At 41.5% G+C, this 19,147-nt stretch overlaps 1 protein-coding gene across 6 annotated transcripts in view; it reads left to right on the forward strand.

The window, feature by feature from the left end:
• strbp (spermatid perinuclear RNA binding protein) overlaps nt 1-19,147 on the forward strand; it is a 178,107-nt gene that overhangs the window by 94,216 nt on the left and 64,744 nt on the right. For all 6 annotated transcript variants that reach the window (XM_085965686.1, XM_085965693.1, XM_085965692.1 and 3 more), the window contains 7 exons: nt 1,250-1,415; nt 9,559-9,706; nt 13,145-13,239; nt 13,636-13,731; nt 14,185-14,296; nt 14,672-14,769; nt 16,608-16,722. In XM_085965686.1, the coding sequence (XP_085821812.1) occupies nt 1,250-1,415; nt 9,559-9,706; nt 13,145-13,239; nt 13,636-13,731; nt 14,185-14,296; nt 14,672-14,769; nt 16,608-16,722 (830 nt within the window). The remainder of the gene's footprint in view (nt 1-1,249; nt 1,416-9,558; nt 9,707-13,144; nt 13,240-13,635; nt 13,732-14,184; nt 14,297-14,671; nt 14,770-16,607; nt 16,723-19,147) is intronic.

The raw sequence follows: 19,147 nt of genomic DNA on the forward strand, positions 1-19,147 counted from the left end.
ACAAACTTGATTGTGTTCTTTGATGAAATAACGGAGAGGGTTCATGAAGATCATGCAGTTGATGTGTATGTGGGCTTTCAGAAGGTGTTCGATAAAGTTCCACACAATAAACTTGTTGGCAAAATGGAAGCCCATGGAATTAAAGGGGCACTGTCGGCATGGATGCAAAATTGGCTGAGACAGAGAACTGGAGGGAAGTATACAGTGATATCCCCCAGGGTTTGGTATTTGGCCAGGAGCTCTCTTTGATATGCTTTAATGACATGGACTTGGGTGTACAGGGCATAATTTCAAAGTTTACAGGTGACAGAAAACTTGAAAATGTAGGAAACTGAGCAAAGGACAGTAACAGACTTCAGAAGGACATAGACAGATTGGTGAAATGGGCAGACACATGGCAGATGAAATTTAATGTAGAGAAGTGTAAAATGATACATTTTGTAAAGAAGAATGAGGAGAGACAATATAAACTAAATGGTACAATCCTAACGGGGGTGCAGGAACGGAGAGACCTGGGGGTTCACATACGCAAATCTTTGAAGGTGGCAGGACAAGTCAATAAGGCTGTTAAACAACACATACGAGATCCTTTATAAATAGAGGCATAGAGTACAAAAGCAAGCAAGTTATGCTAAACCTTTGTAAATTACTGATTAGGCCTCATCTGGAGTATAGTGTTGTCTAATGCTCGGCACCACAACTTAGGAAGAATGTCAAGGCTTTGGAGAAGGCGCAGAGGAGATTTACTAGAATGGTACCAAGGCTGAGGAACTTCAGTTATATGAAGAGACTAGAGACGGTTAAGGGGAGATTTAATAGAGGTATTCAAAATTATTGAGTAGATTGGAAGCAACTGTTTTCACTGACAGGAAGGTCGCTAACCAAAGGACACAGATTTAGGATAATTGGCAAAAGAACTGGGGGAAAGATGAGAATTTTTTTCATACAGCAAGTTATGATCTGGAATGCACTAGCTGAAAAAGTGGTGGAAGCAGTTTTAATTTCATTAGTAACTTTCAAAAGCGAATTGATTATGTACTTGAAAAGGAAAAAAATTGCAGGGCTGTAAGATTCTATGATTTTTATATACCTGTATTAGAAAATTGCATATGTGAAAGCTTCAAAATAATTCACCACTCAAAGGCCTAATTCCTCTAGATGCTTTGTAAAAGATTTGCCACATATAATTATACAATTTTCCCTTTTTTAAAGAAAAGAAAAATCACATAATTGATCATTGCTTTAACAGTCAACAGAGTGGTCGGGTCTTGTGTGGAGTGATGCGAATTGGATTGGTTGCAAAGGGTTTGCTGATAAAGGGGGACCTGGATTTAGACCTGGTGCTGATGTGTAAAGAAAAACCAACCGAGAAGCTATTAAACACAGTCTGTGACAATCTGCCAATACAAATTCAGGTGAGTTCAGAATAATCTGTCATTGTGCTTGATGGGAAAAATGCACCATGCATAAATTGCAGTAATATGTGATGCTGCAACAATGAAATGTTAGATTTAGTATACATAAAAAAGTATGATTTTGGGCTTAAATCTTAAATCACTCTCGCCAAAAGAGGAGGTACAAAATTAGAATCAAATCAAATAAAAAACCCATCAACCTCTGCATACCACACTTATGAACTAGTGTATGCAGCTGTTTGGCACAGAGAGCACCTCATCTTCTCTTGTACTGACAGGCAGAATCACACCTTCGGTCCCCTGCATCATGTACAGGTGGCTGAATAGAATTCTGTAAGTGGGAGGAAGTACTGAGGATGCCGCTAACATTGCACGATTGGCATTTTGGGAATAATAGTTGATTTTCTGTAGTATTGAAAGAAAAGAAAGACTTGCATTTGTATAGCGACTTTCACAACCTCAGGATGTCCCAAAGCACTTTATAGCCAAATAAGTGCTTTTGAAGTGCAGTCACTGTTTTAATGTAAGAAGCACAGCAAGGTTCCACAAGCAGCAATGTGATAACGACCGGATAATCTGTTTTGGTGATGTTGGTTCAGGGATAAATATTGGCCAGGACATGTGGGTGAACACCCCTGTCCTTCAAAATAGTGCCATGAGATTTTTTACATCCACCAGAGAGGGCAGATGGGGCCTCACTTTATCGTCTCATGCGAAAGACAGTGCAGCACTCCCTCAGTGTCCGTCTAGATTTTGTGCTCAAATCTCTGGAGTGGGATTTGAACACACAACCTTCTGACTTGGAGGCAAGAGTGCTACCAGAGCCACAGGGACTTGAAACCAATTGTAGTCTTCAGGGGAAGAAGCGGGGTTAGAGGGCAAAAGATAATTGGACCAGGGTGCACAGATATAGTTTTGTCACCAATTTAAAATCATACATTCTGTCCTTATTTTATTATATAAATACCTATTTATTGTTAAATAACAACTTATGGCAGTTTAGGAAGCAAAGAAGTAGAGATATTTGGAGCTTAGAAATTTTGGTTCAGTACAGGCTGAGGTGCTGGGAGAGTCTGCCTGTTCAAGGGAATATAGAAGATTGCATGGCACTATTCAAAGAAGAGCAGGGAAGATATATTGGTGTCCTGACCAACACCTGTCCCTAAACCAACACTATGAAAACAGATTAACTGGTCATTTATCTGATTCGTGTTAATGGGACTTTGCTGGGCACAAATCAGAATTACTGCAACACTTGCAGTACACCTTCATTTTCAAGGGTATGCCATTACATAGAATTTACAGCGCAGAAGCAGGCCGTTCAGCCCAACGGGTCTATGCCGGTGTTTATGCTTCGCACGAGCCTCCTCCCACCATACTTCCTCTAACACTTATCAGCATATCCTTCTAGCTCTTTTTCCCTCATCTAGCTTCCCCTTAAATGCATCTATGCTATTCGTCTCAACTACACCATGTGATATTGGCTTTATAGGTTAGTGCCATTGACTCCATATTAGCTGGAGATTTTATATGTAGCAGATGGTCAGCATATTAATCTAATTTCAGCAGTTTTATTGAGTGATAAGTTCCACATTTTAACCACTCTGGATAAAGAAGTTTTTCCTGAATTCCTTATTGGATTTGTTAGAGCCCCAGCCTGTTCAGTCTTTCTTGATAATTGCATCTCTCAGTTCTGGTATTATTGTTGTAAATCTGTTGCACCTTCTCCAGTGCCCCATCATCCTTTTTGTAATATGGAGACCAGAACTGTGCACAGTATTCCCAAGTATGGTCTAAATACAAGTTTGACACAACCTCTCTCTGCATTTCAATTCAATTCCTCTAGAAATGAACCCCAGTGCTTTTGTTTGCATTTTGCGGTCTTATTCACGAGAGAGAATTATGTAAACAGCTAGTCAGATGCCACCCATAATTGTCAATTCTATTAGAATACCGTGGGTCAAGGGCGCTAATGTCTAGATTTAAACAATTAAAACAAATCCATTCATTGCCCAAATTCAAATTAAATGGGCGGCTGCTCAAATAGAGGTGCAGGGGAGCTGTCACTGGGACATTGTCCCTTTTAATAGGTGACATGTCAGGGTCATCTAGTCTTCCAGCCACCTCCGTGTTGTCCTTGAAGTGTACCTCAGTATTTTTTTCCTTGGCAGGTGTTCGTTCTGTTTTCCACACATCAGGAAAATGTTTCCGTCACTGTTATCATTTATCCATGTTATTAATCTCGGTCTTTTTCAAGTTTATTCTGATATTTCCAAAGCATGTTGATTTTTTTTTAAAATGTTTGCAAAGCCACAATATTGACTTCCGGTCTTTGAATAAAGGCGCTCGTACTCTTCATCTGCTCATGGTGTACGTGAGCTGGGAAACCTTAATTGCGATTGTTTCAATAATTGGGCCTTTCATACAGAAAAACACACTGTATAACCCCATTTGTGAGCCTGTCTCTTAGTGACAGTTTCCTAGCATTTGTCTCTTCTATTTGGATGACTACCTATTTATATATTCTGAAGAATATTTAAGACTATACCTAAGTTAGGTAATCTACCACTTTTAACAGTGCATTCTTGGGAGAGGAACCAATAAATGAATAACATTATGTTCATGACAATTAGTTATTCTGATTTTTAGTTTCAAGCAAAATAATCATCAACCTAATGCTGGCTTAAATTTAATGACCATGTATGTAACTATGCTGTTCAATGGAAAGCCTTGGTCATTCTTTTGTCTGAAAGGAACCATGGTTGGCAACTTGATACAGTCCAGGCCTTGAACTGTCTTGGAGTAAACCGTGAAATACAACATTAAGTTTCCACCAACCAATTTGAATTAAAAGCGATCTCTTTTTGTAAAGATATTTAAGTATCTTAACTTAAATTCCCCAGCTGCTGTGGTGGGATTTGAACTCGCGTCTCCTGATCATTAGTCCAGGCTTAGACTGTTTTTAGAAAAAAAAAATTGGCATTGTATGTAATAATGGCTATAATTGTTTTATGCAAAACTGTACCAAATAGCTCTTGGAAGATGAATTGGCATTTTTATTTATACATTGTGAAATTAATGTTTTGCAGTGGGTGAATAGTAATTGGTTAGTAATAAATTTTCAAAATGGATTAGTATAGCTGAACATTTGCAACTTAAAGGTGCTTTTATTTAATTAGGGAACGGTAGCATAGTGGTTATGTTACTGGACTAGTAATCTAGAGGCCTGGACTAATGATCGGGTGACGTGAGTTCAAATCCCACCACAGCAGCTGGGGAATTCAGTCAATTAAATTAAATCTGGGGGAAAAAAAGCTAGTATCAGTAATGGTGACCATGAAGCTATCGGATTGTCGTAAAAACCCATCTAGGGAGGGAAATCTGCCATCCTTACCTGGTCTGGCCTATATGTGACTCCAGACCCACAGCAATCTAGTTGATTCATAACTGCCCTCTGAAATGGCCTAGCAAGTCACTCAGTTGTAAAAAAAAAACAAAAAAAAACTGCTATGAATAAGAATAAAACCGGCACCGGCTACTGTCGACCCTGCAAAGTCCTCCTCACCAACATCTGGGGACTTGTGTCAAAATTGGGAGAGCCAATGTCCCAAACTACTCCTCCCTCCTCCCACCATCAGGACAGACCCACCAGGTGGCGCCACAGTAGTATATAGTCAGGAAGGAGTGGCCCTGGGAGTCCTCAACCTTGACTCCGGACCCCATGAAGTCTCATGGCTTCAGGCAAGGAAACCTCCTGCCGCCCTCCTTCAGCTGATGAATCAATACTCAGAATCACAGAAACCCCACAGTGCAGATAGAGGCCATTTCGGCCCATCGAGCCTGCACCGACACACATCCCACCCGATCCCCGTAACCCCTACACCAACACATATCCCACCCTATCCCCGTAACCCCACGTATTTAATCCCCCTAACACTCTGGCTATGATAAATTGACCCTATCAACCTAACCCGCACATCTTTGGACTGTGGGAGGAAACCGGAGCACCCGGAGGAAACCCACGCAAACACGGGGAGAATGTGCAAACTCCACACAGTCACCCGAGGCAGGATTCGAACCCGGGTCCCTGGCGCTGTGAGGCAACAGTGCTAACCACTATGCCACCATGCTGCCCTATGTCCTCCATGTTGAACACTATTTGCGACCGGTGGTGAGAGAACCAACACGAGGGAAAAACCTACTTGATCTCGTCCTCGTCAACCTACCTGTCGCAGATGCATCGGACAGAAATGTGGCGACAAAGTCCTGTCTTCACTCTGAGGACACCCTCCATTGTGTTGTGTGGCTCTACCACCGTGCTAAATGGGATAGATTCAAAACCGATCTAGAAGCTCAAAACTGGGCATGAGGTGCTGTGGGCCATCAGCAGCAGCAGAATTGTATTCCACCACAATCTGTAACCTCATGGCCTGGCATATCCCTCATTCTACCATTAAGCCAGGGGACCAACCCTGGTTCAATAAGGGGTGTAGAAGAGCATGCCAGGAGCAGCACCAGGCGTACCTAAAAATGAGGTGCCAACATGGGGAAGCTGCAACACAAAACTACATGCATGCTATACACAAGGCTAAGTGATCCCACAATCAACGGATCAGATCAAAGCTCTGCAGTCCTGCCACATCCAGTCGTGAATGGTGGTGGCCCATTAAACAACTAATGGGAGGAGGAGGCTCCAGGAATATCCCTATCCTCAATGGTGGTGGAGCCCAGCGTGTGAGTGCAAAAGACAAGGCTGAAGCGTTTGCAACCATCTTCAGCCAGAAGTGCCGAGTGGATGATCCATCTCATAGAATCATAGAAAGTTACAGCACGGAAGGAGGCCATTTTGGCCCATTGTGTCTGCGCCGGCCAACAAAGCTATCCAGCTTAATCCTACTTCCCAGCTCTTGGTCCGTAGCCCTGCAGGCTAGAGCATCCCAAGTGCACATCCAAGTACTTTTTAAATGTGGTTAGGGTTCCTGCCTCTACCACCCTTTCAGGCAGTGAGTTCCAGACCCCCACAACTCTCTGGGTGAAGAAATTTCCCCTCAAATCCCCTCTAAACTTTCCAACAATTACTTTAAATCTGTGCCCCCTGGTTTTTGACCCCTCTGCTTAGGGAAATGGGTCCTTTCTATCCACTTTATTTATGCCCCTCATAATTTTGTACACCTCAGTAAGGTCTCCCCTCAGCCTCCTCTGTTCCAAGGAAAACAGACCCAGCCTATCCAGCCTTTCCTCATAGCTAAGATTCTCTACTCCCAGCAACATCCTTGTAAATCTCCTCTGGACCCTCTCTAGTGCAATCACATCTTTCCTGTAATGTGGTGACCAGAACTGCACGCAGTACTCTAGCTGAGGCCTAACTAGTGTTTTATACAGTTGAAACATAACCCCCCCTGCTCTTGTATTCTATGCCATGGCTAATAAAGGCAAGCATTCTGTATGCCTTCTTAACCACCTTATCTACCTGGCCTGCTACCTTCAGGGATCTGTGGACATGCACTCCAAGGTCCCTTTGTTCTTCTACACTACTGTGTCCTACCATTTAATGTGTATTCCCTTCCCTTATTAGCCCTCCCCAAATGCATTACCTCACACTTCCCCGGATTAAATTCCATTTGCCACTGTTCTGCCCACCTGACCAATTTATTGATATCTTCCTGCAGTCTACAGCTTCCTTTTTCAGTATCAACCACACAGCCGATTTTAGTATCATTTGCAAACTTCTTAATCATACCCACTATATTCAAGTCAAGATCGTTGATATATACCACAAAAGCAAGGGACCTAGTACTGAGCCCTGCAGAACCCCACTGGAAACAGCCTTCCAGTCACAAAAACACCCATCAAACATTACCCTCTGCTTCCTGTCTCCGAGCCAGTTTTGAATCCAATTTGACACTTTGCTCTGGATCCCATGGGCTTTTAACTTCGTGACCAGTCTGCCATGTGGAACCTTATCAAAAGCCTTGCTAAAGCCCATATACACTACATCAAACGCACTACCCTCATCTACCCTCCTTGTTACCACCTCAAAAAATGCAGTCAGGTTTGTCAAACACGACCTTCCCTTAACAAATCTGCGCCAACTATCCTTGATTAATCCGTGTCTTTCTAAATGAAGATTTATCCTGTCCTTCAGAATTCTTTCCAATAATTTTCCCACCACTGAGGTTAGGCTGACTGGCCTAAATTAAGTTTATTCCAGTTAGGTTAGTAAATAGTCTGTTAATTAGAGGTATGGCAGGGCAGTTCACACCTGTGGAATGCACATCCTGTGCCATGTGGGAAGTCCTGGACACCTCCCGTGGTCTGGACGACCACATGTGCGGGATGTGTCGCCAGCTACAGCAGCTCTAGCACCGCGTTAGAGCTTGAGCGGCGGCTGCAGTCAATGCTGTGCATCTGCGAGGTTGAGAGCTATGTGGAAAGCACGTTTTGGGAGGTGGTCACCCCGCATCTCCAGAGTGTGCAGGCAGAGAGGGAATGGGTGACCGTCTGACAGAAGAGGAGGACCAGGCAGGTAGTGCAGGAGTCCCCTGAGCCCATCTTGCTCACCAACCAGTATTCGGTGCCGAGTACTAGTGAGGGCGATGGTTCCTCTGGGGAATGCAGCCAGAGCCAAGTCCACAGCACCATGGAAGGCTCAGCTGCACAGGGGGGGGAGGAGAGGGAGAGCAATAATGATGGGGGATTCAATAGTTAGGGGAGTAGACAGGCGTTTCTGTGGCTGCAGACGTGACTCCAGGATGGTATGTTGCCTCCCTGGTTCCAGGGTCAAGGATGTCGCTGAACGGTTGCAGGGCACTCTGAGGGGGAGGGTGAACAGCCAGAGGTCGTGGTCCATATCGGTACCAACGACATAGGTAGGAAGAGGGATGAGGTCCTGCAGGCAGAGGTTAGGGAAGAGGTTAAAACTCTCCACTGGCTGGAGTTATACCTAGCACAAAGGAAGATGGTTGTGGTGGGTGGAGGTCAATCATCACAGCCCCAGGACATCGTTGCAGGAGTTCCTCAGGGCACTGTCCTAGGCCCAACCATCTTCAGTTGCTTCATCAATGACCTTCCCTCCATCATAATGTCAGAACTGGGGATGTTCGCTGATGACTGCAGTGTTCAGTGCCATTCTCAACTCCTCAGATAATGAAACAGTCCATGCCCGCATGCAGCAAGACCGGGACGACATTCAGGCTTGGGCTGATAAGTGGCAGGTAACATTCGCGCCACACAAGTGCCAGGCAATGACTATCTCCAACAAGCGAGCGTCTAATCACCTCCCCTTGCCATTTAACGGCATTGCCATTGCCGAATCCCCCACCGTCAATATCCTTGGGAGGGGGGGGGTGCGCGCGCGCGTCACCATTGACCAGAAACTTAACTGGACCAGCCACATAAATATTGTGGCAACAAGAGCAGGTCAGAAGCTGGGTATTCTGTGGCGAGTGTCTCGCCTCCTGAATCCCCAAAGCCTTTCCACCATCTACAAGGCACAAGTCAGGAGTGTGATGGAATACTCTCCACTTGCCTGGATGAGTGCAGCTCCAACAACACTCAAGAAGCTCGACCCCATCCAAGACAAAACAGCCCGCTTGATTGGTACCCCATCCACCACCTTAAACGTTCACTCCCTCCACCACCGACGTACCATGGCTGCAGTGTGTCCCATCTACAAGATGTACTGCAGCAACTCCCAAACCCGTGACCTCTACCACCTAGAAGGACAAGGGCAGCAGGCGCATGGGAACACCACCACCTCCAAGTTCCCCTCCAAGTCACACACCATCCTGACTTGGAAATATATTGCCGATCCTTCATTGTCGCTGGGTCAAAATCCTGGAACTCCCTCCCTAACAGCACTGTGGGAGTATCTTCACCACACGGACTGCAGCGGTTCAAGAAGCCGGCTCACCACCACCTTCTCTAGGGCAATTAGGGATGGGTAATAAATGCTGGCATTGCCAGCGACGCCCACATACCATGAACGAATCAAAAAAAGCCAGTGCAGTTTCTTTTTGTGCTGATGGTTTTGTTGAAGTAAAAGCACTGATGAACGATTGGTCTGTTTTGAAATATGTGGATATGAGGGGACCACCTTCTGTCTCTTTGGTTTGTCTATATATTATATTTTTGATACCTTTAGAAACTTTCAGAGGAAAAATATGAAGTTGAGAAATGTGTGGAAGAGGCAGCTATCAATGTTCAAAATACAAAAGAACCCAAGTTGACACTGAAGATTGTTCTGAGTTCGCCAGTGGTGAGAGATGAAATGGAAAGGAAAGAAGATGGAGGTATATTGACCAGCGTTTTTCATGTGTTAGTTTTGTATGTTGCTTGCTGTAAGACTTCTGTGGTCTTGCAGAGCAGGTTTGAACACACCTTGAAAATAAATGTTGCCGTTTCAGGGGTTACTTACAGCAAAGCATGTGGATCTTTTGCTTTTTTTTAAAAAATGATGAAAAGCAAAAGGTTCATTATCTAGAATTTCAAACATGGATCTTGTTAACCTGTTTAGAAATCAGAATCAAAATGAAAACTGAATACACAATAATGAAATACAGCGCGGTCTTCTCGAGTGTTCCATATATAAAAAGTGCACAACTCCATATTTGTAATTCTTAAAAGTACATTTTATATTGAATTACCTGTCTACTGCATTATTCACAGAACATGTTCTGACCATGTAAATGTTGTAAGACTTGCGTTTAATATAGTGTCATTATTGCCCCATCTCAGTGCTGCAAAAAATAAAGGGTGTAAACAATACATTTGGGTGCAACAGCAATACATTTTAATTTATTTCAATTTCTAAGTAATCAAAAATGTAATACCAAGGATTATGGACTCCACATATATTTCGTATGTGTGGGGAGGGGGCAACTTGTAACCAGTGTTTGTGCCAGAGTATTACAAGTATATAATGGTGTGAGTATCACAGTACACATGTCCCATACAGTTGTTTATAGTTCTAACCACAAATAGTAAGATGGCTATGGTTAAGCAGTATTTATTGTGGTATATTCTCAAGACTGAGGGTTAATTTGTACTGACAACATTTTCCTACACTAATTTTTTTTTAAATTGTAGTTATTCCCGATACACTGTTCTTGTATGCCTAACATAATGCATAACATAATGAGATTTTGAGCCACAAAAGACGTTCAATATTAAACGGTAATATAAATATTATCTTCAAGTATGCCTTGAGTCCTTTTATTTAAAATGCATAAAACCTGGTAACAGCACTGAGATTGGGATGAAAAATAGCTGGTCAGATTAAAGTAGTGTGGTAATTTCTTTTTTATTGTTTATTTGTAGGCTTTTTTTTTTGGTTTAGTCTCCAAAGCGTGTCAATGGTAGTTTGTTGAGCCTTACTGGACAATGTCAGACCTTTGACCAACTGGCTGCTCTCTGTCATGGGAATGGAGGCAGCTGTGCCCACCTGGGCAGGAGGGGACTCCCTGTTGCTGTTCTCCCCATTTCTAGACTTGCTACAAGTCCCTTCAGTAATTTTACTACTGTTCAGCAAGAAATTATGGTATGAAACGATGTATGCTTAGAAACTGAGAAGGAATTTTCAAAAACTCCATTGGTAATAAACAACTCATTTAAATACATATTAATTGGCAATTTACAGATTGCCAACGTTGATGCCATCCAGAATTTCCTGCCACACAGTATGCTATACAGTCACTAATCAGCACCCAAAGCAGTGTTAGCTGAAGGGGACTTTCTCAGCTGTGTACATTTTGTCTTCTATGAATGATTCATGTACGCTCATGCCCTGCTCTCTACAATCTAGTCTGAGGGGGGAAAAGAACTTGAAGTTGCTTGTGCTATTGCATATTTTGAACAGTTGAGATGTGCAGGTTATTGACACCTCCTACCATGTAACTTACAATTAGAGGGTTTGAAATTAATGTATTGACTACGACCAGAATTGAAGAATAATTTTAAGTGAAATTTTCTCAACTAGTTTTCATGTTAACCATGTTACCATTGTTTTGATTTCTTCCCTAAGATTTTAAAATTCTTCTTTCATACTGCGTAAAATTTATGCAGCTTCTAAAATCCCAACATCGAGTCTTGCTTCAGATGTTGATTGGATTCACGCCATTTGAAGTGTAGTTTTGGTGTCAATAAAATTTGCAGTGGCAGTAGGCATAATTTTCCCTCCCTAAATGGAGATTTGCAGCGTTCTGCTATACATTCTGAACCAGTTATTGATTCTGTGTAAATTGCAGAGTGTTGTATGATTTGCTATTACCACGAGTCGTGGAACAGTGTGTTTATTTATATTTAATGGTAAAATTTATATGTTGGAAGCCTATGTTCATTTCAAACTCAAAATTGTGCAGGGCATGAAGTGAATACATGAGTGTTTTAAAAGGGACTTTGGTGCAAGTCTACCCCATTCACTGCCTGCTCTTTGTCCCCTATCCTTATCTTTTTTTCTGTAGAACTTGCATGTAAAAGATGACTGACTGCAAAAAGAATGTATTGTTGTATGTTTATATAAGTTTGTAGAAGGGCCCTTTAATGTAATCAACTGGATTACAAGAAACTTTTAAACAAATTTAAAATTTTGTAGCAGGAGCAATGCTAAGATAAACCATACCCCGTGGACATCAGAACGGAGTAAAGCTATATTTATAGTTTTGAAACAAAAACAATAATGTGCCTTTTTGTTTTAAATTAGGACATGACTTAGTGCTGTTGAAGTGAGTGAGATTTTGCAATTAGATATGTTTTGAAACAGAATTGCGTAGCTGAAAAAAAAATTGCCCCTGCAGACAGTCATCCTTTATGCTGTCTAATCCAATGTTTTAGACTATTAACCACCCATCTACAGCAGTTTATCTTTGTATCCCTTGTGTAAGAAATATTGTACTTTATAGCAGATGCTTTTGTTGCTTTAAAAGGCAGAAAACTCCAGCTACTGAAAATATTTGAAATTATTACATGGTTTTGCAAATTTCAGTAGGGGTTAACTGCCGTATTGAGTTTCTGTTACATTTTAATACCTTTGTTGCAGGCGCCAAGTTTATTTCTAATATAATCTAAACCCAATGACCGTTTTGGCAAGAATTTTTTCAGAAAAGAAGTTGCACATGTAGCTCTTGCACAAGGAGTTAAAATGGTAAGGTCATACATAGTTAATTTCTGGTTTCCTGGGCCCTCAATATCAATGTCGTGTTGTGGCACTAAGACGAAATGAGGAAACTGAAGTGGAATTTTTATATGCCTTTGATAGTGTGAGCTCTTGAGATTTTGACCTGCAAAAGCTGAAATCAATCGGTGTGAACGGGTATGCAAACTGAAAGACTCAAAAGTTTGGAAGTACAGTAGGTCATGGTTTTCCTCCTTGTAACAATTCACTCTCTTAAATATAGAACTACCCAAGAAACCAGAAATTAAAGAGGCCTGGCTAACAGTCAACAAAAGTATCTGCTGTGTGGTATAATCTGTTGTGTTCTGCATTTTAAATAAGACTCAGAATCATATACTCTGCAGTTGCTATGCCATTGATTCGTATCCCGAATGAATGCCTTTTGCTTCTGTCTCACATGTTCACGTTACTGTAAATGGCTGTTGTAGTAACCACAATGCACTATTAAACCATTAAAATTTCTGGGAGCCTTGTTTGCCTAGGATGCTGCCACTCCCTAGTACTGAATGACAGAAACCCCTTGGTCAAACTGTATCTGTCTTCTTATTCCATTCACCAGTAGAAAATTTTGCGATGAAAGATCCACCGGACTTATTGGACAGGCAGAAATGCCTAAACGCCTTGGCGTCTCTGCGACATGCCAAATGGTTTCAGGTTGGCTACTTGTTCTTACCTTATTGTTATTGTAGCCTTATGAGGTTTTAATGTTAAAACTATTTGTTATATTAAAACACTTAATGCTATTCATTTGCTCTTTGTAGCTTTGGTACTCTGCGCACAGTTTAAACTCAGTCGATATACTACAATAGGTAGATAGTTTTCTTTTACTAGTTATCATGAGGCTACAAAAGCAATCGTTAAACATTTATGCTTTTTGCTTGTACTTGAAATCTGCCGTTGTAGAGATGGAGTTTGTACTCTGTAAATTTTCCTTTTTGTTTGCATGATAATTTAATTAAATTTTCTAAGTTACTGAGATATGCCAAGGTACTTTGTAATTTGCAGCTGTGCTAAGCAGATGACGTATCACAACAATTCTGTATGTTTTAGGCAAGGGCAAATGGATTAAAGTCATGTGTAATTGTGATTCGTATTCTGCGCGATTTATGCAACAGAGTACCCACATGGGGACCATTGAAAGGATGGGTAAGTTTAAATATAGACTGTTCTCTTGTCAAACCAAATGGTCCAAATACATAGAAACTCGTACCTTTAAATGCTTCATGACTCTTTGTATCTCAAAAGAAGACAATTCAGAAAATGCAGGGAGTGCAATGCAAACTTCTAAATTATGCAAAGTCGACATGAATATGTTCAATCAAAATATGGATTTCATTAAATGTGGTGGTCTGACATGTCAAATATAACTTTTTTTCATGGAATATCGTATTTATCTTGGCCAAGTACTAATTAAGTTTATCTCTTGCCACTAACCAGGTGAATTTGAACTGAGCTGATGTGAAGAGAACTTGATTACATTTATTTGAAAATAAGCTTGAAAATCTTTCATCAAATCTTAAGGATTTGATTTTGAAAAAAAAAAAATCCACATTACATGTTGCCGGATGTGACTGATTTCTTGTTCCTTATTACGTTTAGCCCCTAGAGCTTATTTGTGAAAAAGCCATAGGTACTAGTAATAGACCATTAGGGGCTGGTGAAGCCTTGAGACGCGTAATGGAGTGCTTGGCATCAGGGATCCTTCTACCCGGTAAGAGTCTCAAATAACAATTAACAAATATATTGAATAGGTTGCTAATATTAGCATTTAGTAGACTAACATTGCTTTGCATGCTCAAAGTTCAATATTAATTTAAATAGGATAGATAATTAGGTATATTCAATTTTCGTATGAAAGTTCTAAATTAGTAGTTTGTGCCAAACACTGGTCTGCAATTGATCAAAAATCAGCTAAGATACATAAAATCTAGTATTTATCATTGACAAATGAAAATATGTTCACTCTGTTAGAATAGCTAAATAGTTACTTGCCACATTTACTAAACATTGTACTTTGATATAGAGAATTTATTCTGTTAAATGTCTACTGCTTGAAATGCAAAATGTTTGTTTATTTTCTGTGCAGGTGGTCCAGGATTGCACGATCCTTGTGAAAAAGATCTAACCGATGTATTGATCTCAATGACTCCACAGGAAATGGACAACATTACTTATATTGCCCAGGTATGGTTGATACTCGGGTACCATTGAAAGTTTTCACTTGGTAAAATAGTGCCGTGGGAACTCTAACAAATATTTTTCCCATCCTGAAACATTGACTTCTTTTTGAAAATAGGTACGTTCAGACCATCCATACCTGTAAGAAGCGATGTGGGATAAATAAGTTGAAACCTGATTAGAGAATGAGTTTGTTTTTCTTGACCTTTTAAAAGTATTTCTTTTCTTCCATCTTGTTGGGGGGCTCTCATGTTCCCAGTACAAGAGGACAGACTGATGAAACATGTCTAGGTCTTTTATCATTAGCGTTCTTGGGGGGAAAAAATGGACCAAAATGGTGTGAACTGAACTTTCCTGCTAGTAAACCTCCATAGATAGGCTGGCTGAAATTGGAAAGCTACTGTGTGGAGCATCTTGGGGGAAGTTCCCACAACTTGCTAATCTGGGCGGGGGGTGGGAAAGGGGAGCAGGAGTTGAAGATGTTATTGCTGGGGTACGTCCCATGAGCACCCTTTGGTACCATGCCCATTTGACAGTATTCACAGACAGAGTTTTGACAGGCTGTTCAAATATGGGAGGCATTAAAACTGAACATGATTCTGTCCTTGCCCATCCACACATGCACACTTCCAGCAGGAGTCGGTGAATATCAATCAGAAGCAGAAATCCTAGCAATTCCCCCCCTCCAACTCAAAGTTGCTCAGGCCAATTGTAACTGCCCTATTAGTTGCCCTGGCTCGGATCCATTAGTTCTGCACAGGCCAGAGATTAAACCTGGGTCCTTCCTAGTCTGCATAGCTCAGTTTACTCCCTGGATAAACTTGCTGAACCATCCACAAACTTCTTCCATGTTAATTAACACTAACACAAAGCTGGGTGGGCGTGTGTCCTGTGAGGAGGATGCCGAGAAACTCCAGTCTGATTTGGACAGGTTGGGTGATTGGGCAGATGCAGTATAATGTGAATAAATGCAAGGTTATCCACTTTGGTGGCAAAAACAGGAAGGCAGATTATTATCTGAACGGCAATAGATTGGGAGATGGGGAAGTGCATAAGACCTGGGTGTCCTTGTGCACCAGTAGCTGAAGGTAAGCATTCAGGTGCAGCAGGCGGTTAAAAAGGCAAATGGTATGTTGGCCTTCGTAGTGAGGGTTCGAGTACAGGAACAAGGATGTCTTGCTGCAGTTATACAGGGCCTTGGTGAGACCACACCTTGAGTATTGTGTGCAGTTTTGGTCGCCTTATCTGAGGAAGGATGTTCTTGCCATGGAGGAAGTGCAGCGAAGATTCACCAGACTGATACCTGGGATGGCAGGAATTATGTATGAGGAGAGATTGGGTTGATTGGGCTTATACTCGCTGGAGTTTAGAAGAATGAGAGGGGATCTCATTGAAACTTATAAAATTCTAACAGGACTAGACAGACTAGATGCAGGAAGGATGTTCCCGATGGCGGGGGAGTCCAGAACCAGGGGTCACAGTCTAAGGATAAGGGGTAAGCCATTTAGGACAGAGATGAGGAGGAATTTCTTCACCCAGAGAGTGGTGAACTTGTGGAATTCTCTACCACAGAAGGCAGTAGAGGCCAATTCATTAAATATATTCAAGAAGGAGTTAGATATATTTCTTAAGGCTAAAGGGATCAAGGGATATGAGGAGAAGGCAGGGACAGGGTACTGAATTTGGATGATCAGCCATGATCTCATTGAATGGCGGAGCAGGCTTGAGGGGCCGAATGGCCTACTCCTGCTCCTATCTTCTATGTAACACAAAACCCAGTTTGAGATAAGTTGCATAAATGTATGAAATAGTAATTTATTTAGCTATGTATCTTGTGCTTGTAGCATGCGCTTAGACTCATGGCCTTCGGTCAGATCTACAAAGTACTGGAGATGGACCCACTTCCGTCAACGCGATCCACCCTTCAAAAATGGTCCAGATCACTGAGTGAGCGAGATGGTGGGTAGATGATTGATTTTTGCAAGATCTAATTAGACACATTGTGTACTGTGCATTTGAGTCCCAATAATTCAACAAAACTTAAAACAAGGAGTTACTGTCTAGGGCAAGGGTACTTGTATGGCCCACTTGTGTCCTTGTGACCTTCTGTTTCAGCATTTGGACATGCCCATGGAGTTGTTGCTAGCAACCCTGTTACCAGCCTCAAATTGTTATGTTTTGAAGAGTGAAAACAGAAGGCAGGTGAATATTTTAACAAGTCTGCTTGAAATATTGGAGACCAGTAGAATGACTTCTCCATTCTATTGGCCACTCACATGAGCTGTTATGAGTAATAGTTATGAGTTTAATGAATGGAAACAGTTGACAGCAACACATACCTGAGAACAGCATATATAGCTGAAAGAGGTTGAGTGTACTACAGGAAACTTTGAGTTATCCGGAGGCGAACCATCTGGCAAGCTGGAGCCACCGGCAAAAATCAGGAGCCGTTTTTTATTCTTTGTTTCTTTTCTTTGCTTTTTTTTCCCCAGTCAAGCACTGCAAGGTCTGTAGCTATAGCAACAGCTTTAGCTACAGACGCTTGCCGCTGCACCCGACTGTTTAGAAGCTGTTGCTAAACAACAGTGTTTGTTGTCAGATACGGAGATAAGAATCTTTCAACATTAACTCTGGAGTGTCCGGCAGTTTTGAGGGAACGGCAGCAGCTCAGTGCCGGATAGCACAAAGTTTCCTGTATTCACATTGCAACACTTAGCCAGTTGGGAAAACTGTGTAGCGTGCTTACTGGAGGGTGAGAAAGAAAAATACACAAATTATATTTTACTTATGTAGATACATTTTTGAGGGGTATCCATTTTCTCCCCATGTTGCTTGTTACAGTATTATACATTTTTTCCACTTAATGGGACAAGCTGAAGCTCTTTCTGCATAGCAGTTCAGGAAACTTTGTGATATCCGGGACCGGCGTGTTGCCGATCTATCAAAACTGCCGGACATACAAAGTTAATGTTGAAGCATACGGAGGTTTTCATCTCCGTATCTGACAACAAACACTGTTGCTTAGCAACAGCTTCTAAAGAGTTGGCTGCAGCTGCAAGCGTCTCTAGCTGAAGCTGTTGCTATAGCTACAGACCTTGCAGTGCCGGACTGGGGGGGGAAAAAACGAGAACTAAAAAAACTTATAGAAAACGGCTCCTGATTTTTGCTGTTAGATCGAGTATTCCGGACATACAACCTCCGGATAAACCAAAGTTTCCTGTAACTCCGATGTAGCCTTCCATCAGTAAGCAATTCCACAGGTTTCCATGCTGCTGGGTTGCCTTTTCAATCCTGGGTCCCAAATCAAGAAATTTCTCATTCTCAATCAGTACTTGTGTGAAACGGCTAAATTGAATGCCTGACTATTGATAAATATTTCGGTCTCAAGGTACTGACTGGAGCCAAAGACTGAAAAGAACGCTGAGCACATTGGAAAATTCCAAAGCTTGTTGCTGAGTTGGGGCTCTGTGACAAGTCTCCAGCTCATCCTCTTGGTACTTGGGTATAGAAGGTGCGTGGCACAAGGCTGACAAGACTTGCTGTATCTGATCAATCAAAATTTAGATGACTGGTTTGTGGAAACAAATGTTTATCACCTTCAGAAAAGTAGTAAAATAATTACATTTTCTCAGTGTACGGTATCCAGTGCCAAGTAAGAATTTTGTTTGTGATTTCACCCTATGGCGCTGTATCATTTTATTTGTGCACTAGCTGATCTCCTGTTGGTTTTGCTCAGCAATTGTGACCGAGGTCTAAGTTGGTCCTGAGGTCAATTAGAGGCTAATTAGGTTTGTTGGCAGTTTCTCCAAATGGACAGCTACTTGACTCCTCCTTGTTAACAAGCTCTCCAGGTTATCTCAAGTTCAGAACAACAGCAGAAAGTATTGGATTTTTTCTTCATGTATGTATTTTTTTAAGATTGTTCAGTTGTAACTTTATACAAAGTGTGATGGATGGTCTTAAAAGAAAAATTATAAATAGAAATATGGCCTATATTCTATATTGTTAAAAATAAAGCCGTAGAGTTGCCTTATGGAGGTTCTGAGACTGTGAACTTTAAGCAGGCCATTGCTTAGGATTATTGCCCTTGACCAAAAGTTAGCAAGTACCACTGATAGGCTGACCACAATGGTCTACTTATAATCCTAATACATTGGTGCAAAGCCACAGCAATTTGAAAAAGTACAGGATTATTGCTTTAGAAAGTCAAGTCAGTCAATGCATAAATGATCCTTAAATATTTTAAAATAAAATATATATTTCAGTGCTGGGAGAATGGTGCGGTTCATATCCCAGCTCAGTGTTGCAGCATAAATCATAGAAAATAATTTGTTGATATAGATCTTTCACCTAAAGATGTTTAGTGAAGTAAAATGCTTCAGGA

This window comes from Somniosus microcephalus, chromosome 23 (genome assembly GCF_052327205.1).
Source record: "Somniosus microcephalus isolate GS21.2 chromosome 23, FLI_Smic_1.0, whole genome shotgun sequence".
NCBI lineage: Eukaryota > Metazoa > Chordata > Chondrichthyes > Squaliformes > Somniosidae > Somniosus > Somniosus microcephalus.